Source organism: Hordeum vulgare, chromosome 5H (assembly GCF_904849725.1).
Source record: "Hordeum vulgare subsp. vulgare chromosome 5H, MorexV3_pseudomolecules_assembly, whole genome shotgun sequence".
NCBI lineage: Eukaryota > Viridiplantae > Streptophyta > Magnoliopsida > Poales > Poaceae > Hordeum > Hordeum vulgare.
In genome coordinates, this window is record NC_058522.1 from 991,366 (window position 1) to 1,002,199 (window position 10,834).

Here is a 10,834-nt window from a genome sequence, read left to right on the forward strand (position 1 = left end):
GTCGTACACAAGTACTACTAGTCATGTGTTTCGATTCACTACTTTTCTGTTCTGTCGTTCATCTTGATTGGTGCTGTGTGGTCTGGTGTGATGTGCTACTAAAAAACTGCCCGTGTCATGTGTTTCGATTCACTACTTTTTTGATCTTTCGATTCATCTTGATTGGTGTGGTGTGGTGTGGTGTGCTACTAAAAGAACTGTTGTTGTCATGTGTTTCGCTTCATTACAATTTCTGATTGTTTGATTTGATCTTGATTGGTGTTGTGTTGCTGCTTAAGGGCATATAATTATAACTTACTGCTTCCCAACATTTGGTTACATATATATGGATTTGTACGTCGTAAATGGACGCTCTTCAATCTCTAAACACCAAAGTCGTGGTATATTATTTACCAGGATCGGCACAGTAGTAGTAGATTAATTTGTCGAGTCGTTCAATTCCTGCTACGCATCAACATTAATCCACATAATTAACTAGGTTTTCCCCAAACTAATTAATAACTAACTCTATGATAAACATCCTCTAGCTAACGACCACACTAGGGATATATATCTAGCCAAAGGAGATCAATCATCAAAACTATGATGGACTGAGCCAGTCCATCGATGTTGGTCATACGGCGTTGGATGACGTCAAGTGGACATTTCGGAGTCTGCCATTGCCCTCAACAAAGCACGGAAGCGCTTCTAGTACCAATGCGTGGCCTAGATCCGGCCCATCTCCTCGATGGGGATGCCCTTGGTCTCCGGCAGGAAGAACTAGATGAAGGCGGTCATGAGGAGCTCGCAGACGCCAAAGAAGTAGAAGGGGCCGAACTTGAAGTGGTAGAGCATCATGATGAAGATATGGGCGATGATGAAGGTGAAGGCCATGTTGAAGACCACCACCATGCTCTGTGCCGCTGACCGGATCTCTAGCGGGATTACATATATTTACTAGTATTTACAGTCTGTTGCAAGATTACATATATTTACTAGTAGTGTAGATGGTGTTTCTAAAGCTACCACAAATTAAATTACAGTAGCTTAATTATCTTGTTAAAAGCGGTTGGAAGGCCTATATCACAAGTCACATCATATGCCCTTGAGCCGATTCTCTCTTTGTTTGCCAAGGGCAAGGAAGATTGTCTTGGAGTTATATTGGTTATGTTCTAAGCCGATGGCTGTTAAACATGTCATGTAAGAAAGAGGAACCTGTTCGGTTCTAAAACGCGTGTAGGCGCAACTACTTTGGACCACACTCCCAACAAGTATTATTCATTCCCATCCCTGCGTGTGGTGCAACTACGTTTGTTACCCGCGGGATGACACTTTAGTTATCCCTCAAGAATGACAATTTTAGTAATCCGAGGTGGCAAATGTAGTTGAGAAAACATGACAACTCGCTCTGTTTTGGTTAACTATAGTGACCTCCGGGATGACACTTTAGTTATCCGGAGATAGTTTTCATATGTGTTTAACTAGTTGTCACATGTGGTCCAACCATAATTGTTATGTATGTTAATCATAGTTGCCACATATGTTTATCAGGTTGGCACGTACGCGCAACTGCAGTTGTCATCTAGCAATCAATCATAGTTGCCATGTGAGTTTACCTAGTTGCCACATACGCACAAACACAGTTGCCATCTAGCAACAGACGAGCGTTGTGTGGGCGAAAAACAGTTCGCCCACACACGCGTGGACTAGGTGGTGACTATGTGGACAGAAACTGGTTTGCCCACAGATCGTAGCTGTCTACCACACGATGCGGGTCGTGTGGGCGAACTCTCAAACGCCCACAAACACGATGATGCCTACGTTGCACTGAAATTTCAACAGATTCCTTGAAGATTCATGCAAAACAGAATGGATATTATCATTTGGGTAAAATAAGAGTTGGCATGAGGGCAAAGTAGAAACATGTCACACGTGTGGACATTATCATTTGGGTTAAATATATGTAATATTGGTAGTAATACCAGGGTGGTGAAGATTCCCCACCCCCCCTCGCGTCGTCTCACGTAGGCGACTCGGGGGCGACTCGGGGGCGATTAGGCCTCTCCTTGCCGCCGTTGACGGCGGCCTTCAGCCGGCCTGTGGCAACGGCGGGACTTCTTCTACCTCCTCTCCAGCCTTCCCGTGTTTTTTTTGAACTCAAACCGCATAACAATCGTTCTACGGTATTTCACCCTTCCCGTGTTAGCTCTTCTCCCTGCTCGCCCGCTTCGTCTTCGATGGCGCGGCGCGGGAGCTGCATCTAGGTTGCAGCCGCGGGATCCCATCGCGGTGGCCTCCCCGCGAGTTTTGGCATTGCTTGATGTGAGGCTGCACCATATCATGCTATAAGTGAGACAAGTCGCACCCACTAGTCATCATCACATATATATAGGTCTAATTGTTTATTTTATTTTATCAAGGGAGAATGCCCGTTCATATTGTCCAAATGGACGGTTATGTATAAATGAGCTCAGTTTTCAGAAAAGATACCATCAAAAACTTTTTCAACAAGCAAGCAAAAGCCAGCCTGAACTGGTTTTCATTTTCTAGAAGTCAATAAATAGATAAGAAATGCATTTTGTCGATGCTTGTTCTTATTGAAAAAGTCAACCAGATATTTTGAAGTTTTTAAAAAATCTGAAAAAAGGCACACAATGCCATGCAAATGTATACTGTACATGGGTGCAAATTTTCATGAGAAAATACATTGACATCGTGAGCTAGACAAAGATGAAAAATTGCTAATTTTGAAAATAGTGAACAGCATGGTGCACTGTGCACCGTTCCCTATATAAAACCAATGATTTTCATTTTTTTGTGTATCTTACGAATCAATGTATTTTATCCTCAAAATTTACATGCATATAGTATACACCCATATGTTAATGTATGGTTTATTTTTTATTTTTCAAAGCTTCAGAATGTGATTTTTGAACGTTTCTAATAAAGGGCTCCATGAAGCCCGGCAACTAGATACAAGGGAGTACGTCAGGGATCGAAGACAACATCGATCAAAGGGAGGCCAAAGTGCCAAATACCGTATTGTTCACACTTTGGAGTTTGGAACACATGATTCTCCTACTGTCTAAAGCTTCTACTCCCTCCATTCCATAATATAGTGCGTCCTCGGTTTTTAAGTTTTAAGTTTAACAATGGATTTAATCAATGTGGATGATTGCAACGGAAGGAAAAACTGTACCATCAAAAACTTCATTCATATACGAATTCAATAATATAACTTTTGCTCCCATCGCAATCTGTCTCATTGGTTAAATTTATGGTGAAATTTAGACCTCGCAAAGCGCATGCGCACTACATTGTGGAATGGAGGAAGTATCACAAATTTAGCTCACTTGACAGTCACACTCACACAGCCGGACATAAAGCGATAGGACATCTTGCCAGCGCGCGGAATCATCGCAATTGAATTTGATGTGCTAACAAACGAGAGACGGTGTGCATATGATTCAACTACCAAAATTTATAACATCCAATCAGTTCCATCAGATTCAGATCAATCATGAAATATATGTTCACAATCTCTTCATTTGATCTTGTACATGTTGATGCATTCTTCTGAGAACTTGGTCTGATTTTCTATTAATTTGTGAAACCTTTTTTTTCCTTTTTCTATTTACGGTGAAAACTTGGTCTAACTCAAAAAGGTATACATTTGGACAATCATAACTAGAACCATATTTATCTGGAAACAGCAGAAAAATAGTTTATTTATTGTACATTTCGATTTTATTTTATCTTCACATGCATGAGGAAAAAGGAAGATCAGGGAGGATTCATATATCAATTGAGGCTACACTAAAAAATTTCACTTCTTAAATTAGGCGCCGATCTCCTTAGCCATGTTGAATTGCATGCTTAAATGCTCAGCTGTTTTCAGCTCAAAAAATCCGGGGCTGGTCACTCCGTGCCGTTTTGATTGAATTGCATTAACCGACCAACACATTTATTTATAAGCGTAAGCGAATGAGAAAGATGTGCAGCGTATTTCAACAAGGGCTGAATCTTATGGAGCTCCTGTGCATAGCAACATGTAGTCCAAGCCACCGGGTGAAGGTAATCTTGAGTACATGAAAGAAGTGTGAGTGAGACGAACAGATACGTACCAAAGCTATTTTGCTCTTTTGTTTTTACAAAGAACCATGGAATAAAGAACATGTCTAGCATCCAGATCCAAGGAATAAAGGGAACAAAGGAAAAGTGGAAAAAATGAAAAAGACAAAAAGGAAAAAAAAAGGCATATATTAGTTATATCAGGAGAATGGTGCATTTGCAAATGTCAGGATGGACTGCTAGTAGCAATAGATAACACACATATTTCCATGACCTCGTAGCACGCATGGTTGAAAACCGACGCTCAAGGAAACAATACTCTGGTACTCCAGCAGTCCGATTGCCACCCTTGTGTAAGCTTATCATTTCCTTTAGTACAAGAATCTATGAGCTAGTTTGGTCTTAATGTTGTTCTATCAGTGAATCAATTGAATGCTTACATTGCAGCATAGCATCATTGGACGAATGGTTGTATTCTTTTTGCGTGTTTGTCAACATCTTCAACTTGTACTGATGTTTGAATTTGATATGTGTGTTAAGCAGATTATGGGCGTCGGAAACTGCTCCGACCAAGCAACCACTGACTTCTCTAAGCACATAGATGGGCAGTTGATGAGAGTGAACGCTCTGCTGGTGGCCAGCACCATCGTGATAGGAGTTATTGTTGGGATCGGTGCCTATGGTCAGCGCTACCGTCACCATCCACTTACCAGCTTCCTCTTCCTTGGTGCCACCACCTTGTTCGTGCCCATCCTCTCCTATGTTGTCTCTACCGTCGATAGTAATCTAGGTGTTGTCACTATTTCCTCCGATGCACACATAATACCAGGGTGGTGCAGTACACGTAGCCACATTTACACTGTGTTCGTATGGGCTAGTCTTGTTCAGATTGCTGGCGCCAACACCACTACAATAGTTGCTGGTGATGACAACAAAGGACGAAACATTACCCTTCCTGGCACTGTACTGCTTGTTCAAGCAATATGGACCTCGTACATTGTCGTGTACTACCTAGGAGGGGGATATTATTCAACGAGACAATGGTCCATAAAGCATATGGATCTTGCAAATGGATTACCGGTTCTTCCATTGTTTTCTCTTCTCATTGCCAAGCTACTTCTCAAATATTATGCTTGGTATGGGGCAAGCAGGTCATTAGCATTTGGGCGCAATCCTCATTTCATTGTTGGATACATGGAGCAACTAAAAGCCAAGCTAACAAGTGAGCATTCCCTTCCTCCACTCATAGTTACGGGAGAGGACACAACATTGGTACAGAAGGAGCCTCATGGTTATAGTATCAAATGGTTATTTAACCAAGCTGATGGGACAGGGATAGACAACAACAATTTAGTGACCACTGATAAAGTTTGGAGGTTAGAGGATGATATATTTCCGAGGTATTCAACCAAGCAGCTAAAAGATATATGCTTTTCGTTTGCATTGTTCAAGTTGTTAAGATGTCGATTTACAAGGCATACAATTGCTGAGTTTGGTTTCATCAAGGCCCATAACTTATTGTCACACGTGTTGCTCCAGGATGTTGATGATGAAAGACCACTTGGGATGATTGCACATGAGCTTTCTTTCCTTCATGATTATTATTATTCATCTCTCCCAACCTCATATTCAAGCAGTTGGCTACCCATTTTGAGCATATCTATTTCACTTCTAACCATGGGTTTGAGCTTATTATATCTATTGCTCATAACAGTTGTGATTTTGCTGTATGCTTTTATGGGATGGCCACATCATGGACAGATGCAGTGTTTTCTGAATTGCCATCCTTCGTTCCAGAATGAACATGAAGATTTTTTCTATAGTTCTTCGAACCAGATACAATATGGAAATATTTTCTTCGATCTTGCCCCAGTGGGTTTGCTTGCGGCACTAGTTGTGCTTTCGGAGGTGCGGGAGATTGCTTGTTACATCTTCTCTAACTGGACTAAAGTATTCCTGATCTGCTCCTATGTTAGGCATGCTTCTTCGTGGCAGAAATCACATTGGAAGAAGAAGATGCTTAGCCTTGTGCTGCGTAGAAAATGCAAGCTGCTAAATCATTGGGTGGACAAAATGAACCAATGCTCAGTCTTGGCACTCCACCCAAGCACAACCCCAGTGCCTCTTCTCGGACGCCTCATCCCACTGCTTCACAGGAAGAAGGTACCAAGAGCAGTGAAGGCAGCTCTCCTCAAGCCACTTAGAAGCCCCAATTGGAAGAACAGAAGCAATGGCGTGGCATCCCTTTGTACAAGGCTACAACTGCAGGCCGACAACAATCCGCTCTCAACATCGAATGGCGTCAAAGGTGTAGCTGATACCATGCTTGTGGCCCACATTGCCACGAGCATCCTTGAAGTGAGAACATCGGAGCCACTCCGCCAGGCTGACTCTGCTAATGAGATTGCCGCCACACACTTGTCACGCTATTGTGCCTACTTGGTAGCCTATGTCCCAGATCTACTCCCCGACAACAACGAGTGGTGCAAAAGCTTGTACAAGGGCATCAAGAAAAAAGCCAAGCGCGCACTCGCGGCATCCGGCAACACCGGGCAGGCGTCATTGAGTCCTGAAGCGCTGGTCCAGGCGCTGAGTGCCGGGTCTGAAGAGGCACACGACCTGCTCAAGAATGGTGCGGAGCTCAGGAAGAAGCTGGTGGAGCTGGCGGGAAATGAAGGAGAAGAGGTGGCATGGGAGCTCCTCGCAGAATTCTGGTCTGAGATGATACTCTATGCCGCCCCGTCGGACAATGTCGCCGCCCATGCCGAGGCCATTGCGCGGGGTGGCGAGCTGATAACACTTCTGTGGGCGTTACTCACCCACCTCGGGTTCATCAGCCGGCCAGAGGCTGCCATGCCTAACACCCCTGGTGATGTTTAAGTCGTATGAGTCCTAGCTAGTTATGTGTTTCAATTCACTACCTTTTGTGTTGTTTCATGTTGATTGGTGTGGTGTGGTGTGGTGTGCTACTAAGAAGTTTGTCATGTGTTTCATTTCAGTACATACACTTTCAATTCCTTGATTTGAAAATGACATACAATAATATATATATATATATATATATATATATATATATATATTCCAATGTCGTGTGCTTCATTAACAATTTATTAACTCGGTTCTCACGAGCATGCCAATGTGTTCCTTCTTTCCTTCTTCTTTCTTGTACCAGTCAGGGTACGAAAAAGATTAGACTTTTATAGATCTCGGTTCTTCTCGCAAAGTGACTAAATTAAGAAAAAATACCGACTTACTAGGTGGGATATTATTTGCAGGCCTAAAGATCAGGGAGGGTTGGGAATTGAAAATTTAGAGGTAAAGAATAGATGTCTGCTAAGCAAATGGCTGTTCAGACTTTCTATGGAGACGGAGGTTATGTGGGTATAAATTTTGCGTAATAAGTACCTACAAACTAAAACTCTAGCTCAGGTGCTACTAAATCCCAATGATTCAGCATTTTGGAAAGGCTTGATGTCAGTGAGAACAACCTTCTTTCAAAAATCAAGATTTGTTGTAGGTGATGGGAAGTCAACTAGATTCTGGGAGGATACATGGATGGGGGACTTGCCTCTAGCCATACACTATCCATCTATCTATAATATTGTTCAACGTAAGGACCCATACGTTGCCACAATATTACAGTCTAATCCTCTGAATATTCAGTTCCGGAGAGCATTGATAGGACATAGATGGGATGCATGGCTGCATTTAGTTACAAGACTCATGGATGTCTGCTTATCGGAGGAGGCGGACAAGTTTCATTGGAAGCTAACGCCCAATGGAGTGTTTTCTGTGAAGTCCATGTATTTAAGCATCATAAATACATCTACTATTCCCAAGTCCAATAATATCTGGAAAGTTAAAGTCCCTTTACGGATCAAAATTTTCATGTGGTTTGTCCATAAGAAGGTGATTCTAACCAGAGATAATTTGGCTAAGAGAAATTGGGGGGCGGGGATAAACGTTGTTCCTTCTCTGATCATGAGAAGACTATCAAACACCTTTTTCTTCATTGCCCACTTGCTAAAATTCTATGGCAAACAGTCCATATAGCTTTCAACATTACACCACCGGATAGCATTGATACGTTGTTTGGGACGTGGCTAAATGGGGTAAACATGTATATTGCCACACATATTCGTATAGGAGCATGTGCATTGATCTGGGCTATTTGGAATTGCAGAAATGATGTGAACTTTAACAGATTATCAAATGTCAATTTCTTGCAGGTACTCCACACGGCATCGGCGTGGATCCGTATATGGTCGTTACTCACACCTGTGAAAATCAGGGAGCCTTTGGTTACCTGGTCTATCCGATGAGAGATGGTAGCACGAGATATATACAACCGGTTTGGATGGCGGTCCACTAATAGGATAGATGATTAGGCATCTAGGCCTATATTTGTAGCCGGTTGTGGCTTTTTATTATCCATTTATGTAATTTTCTGTTATTTTGGACCTGGTTCGGAACCGCTGAATGTTTGCTTCGTTTCATTAAATAAAATGGTTGGATGCATCGCCCTGATGCAGAGGCCGGAGGCAAACCTCCTTTTCTAAAAAAAATATATTCATGGGTTTAAAAAATATGTTCATGAGATGTTTGAAAAATTCTTACACAATTTAATATACTACTTCGTACCATTGAGAAAAATGTTCATGGCGTTTTAAAAAATGTCTAAACATTAAAAAAATGCTTTTCACATTAATAAATAAAAGTTTTGTGTTACATATTTTCATCAATGTGAATTGATAAATGTTCAACACGTATTTTAGAAAAGTATTCAACATGTTTTAAGAAAATATTCAACATGTATAAAAAACATTAACATGTATTTGAAAAATGAAGAACAAAGAGAAAAGACATACAGAGAAAAAGAAACCAATTTGAGAAAAAGATGAGATCGTTACGGAAATCACATTGAAACATGGAAGAAGAATAAACCGCAGAGAAGGTTTTAAAACCGATCAAAACCTGTCCATGCAACCTTTCCAAAACTGCTCTAAGGAGCTACAATGTTGGGCCAGGCCATTAGCGGAGAGCTAGAGGCGAGACGAGGGCATGCCAAGCAATGTAGTACAATAGTTACTTCACTATACACCCAAAAAAAAGTATGCACTAGTAGAAAAAAGGGCTTCCGTACCAGCTCAATTCACACATTAGTCCCGGTTCCATTACGAACCGGGACTAATGTTAGCATTTGTCCCGGTTCGAACGACAAGGGCGCCGGTCGGTCTTTATTCCCGGTTCAAAAGGGACCTTTAGTCCCGGTTCGTGTCTCGAACCGGGACTAAAGGGTTTGGAGGCTTTAGTACCGGGACTAAAGGGTAGACCTTTAGTCCCGGTTCGAGACACGAACCGGGACTAAAGGGGTTTTGTATTTTTATTTTTTCCTGTTTTTAAATTTTATTTCTGTTTGTAGTTTCTGTTTTAAATTGCTTATATCTTTTAGGATATTTAATTTTTTTGAGTGATTCTTTTTTCATTAGATTCAAAATTTTGTCTAGTTTTTGTTTGTGCAATTAGTTTTTAAATTTGAATGGTTTAAATTTGAATTTGTTCAAATTTGCTTCAAACCCAAATTGTGAATAACTTGAGTTTACAAATAGTTTTTAATTTAATTCTTTTTTCTCCTAGTCATCTGTTAGATTGTTATCACAGTAAGATTTATTTGGTTATTTTTAGAATAATTTAAATTTAGATTTTAATTAAAACAATATTGTTTTGCTTATATAGTTGTTTTAGCCATTTAATTGTTGTTCTTTATTATTTTTTGTTAGTACTTTCTGTAGATTTTAACATGTTATAGTATGGTGCATATTGAATGCATAAAAAGTATGGAATTAAAATCATTTTAATAAAATGCCTTTGTAGCAGATGGGTTTTCGTCTCAAACCTTGATACTTCGAAGGATGATCCAGTTTGTACACGAAGTGCATCTAGTTTTTATCGTAACTCTCTCAACTTTTTAGCACATGCCATGTGGGTGAAACTATGATACCATGCCAACTTTCAACCTTTTCAGAGTTCACTTGTAGTGCTTTTCAATTTCAGGGTCAATTAGCTCAAAAAAGTAAGTAAATGCATGAAAAATACCAAATGAAGTCAGAAAATATTGAAAATTTATGATGTGGCTTTAAATGGTGTATTTTAAACACACAAAAAGTATGGAGTTCAAATAAGTTCGAAAAAATGAAATCCCTTTGCAATAGATGAGTTTTCGTTCGAAACCCTGATACTTCGAAAGAGATTGTTCATTTTGTACACGAAGTGCATCCAGTTTTTGACGTAACCCTCTCAACTTTTTAGCACATGCTATGTGGGAGAGATGATGATACGATGCCAAGTTTCAACCTTTTCAGAGTTCATTTGTCGGGCTTTTCAATTTCAAGGTCATTTAGGTCAAAAAATCATTAAATGCATGAAAAATAGCAAATGAAGTTATAAAGGGTCGAAATTTAGGATGTGGTTTTGAATGGTTTATATTGAATGCACAAAATGCATACAATGTCTAAAGTTGAAATAAGTAAAAAATAATATATCTTTCTAGCAGATGGGTTTTCGTCCGAAACCGTGATACTTCGAAGGAGATGGTCCAGTTTGTACACGAAGTGCATCCAGTTTTTGTCGTAACCCTCTCAACTTTTTAACACAAGCTATGTTGATGAAATGATGATACCATGCCAAGTTTCAACATTTTCAGAGTTCATTATAGTTCTTTTCAATTTCAGGGTCATTTGGCTCAACATAGCAAATAAAGTTAGAAAGGGTTAAATCTGGCTTG

The 10,834-nt window shown here is 40.4% G+C and overlaps 1 protein-coding gene across 1 annotated transcript; it reads left to right on the forward strand.

Annotated features, from left to right (window-relative positions):
• Positions 1–4,482: 4,482 nt before the first annotated feature.
• On the forward strand, positions 4,483–7,043 carry LOC123399100. Its single transcript, XM_045093520.1, has one exon. The coding sequence runs from the start codon at positions 4,483–4,485 to the stop codon at positions 6,928–6,930; it is 2,448 nt and encodes an 815-aa protein (XP_044949455.1). The 3' UTR covers positions 6,931–7,043.
• The last annotated feature ends 3,791 nt before the right edge of the window (positions 7,044–10,834 follow it).

Coding starts and splice junctions, on each gene's coding strand:
- LOC123399100 (XM_045093520.1), top strand. CDS start 4,483: ATGCTTACATTGCAGCATAGCATCATTGGACGAATGGTTGTATTCTTT.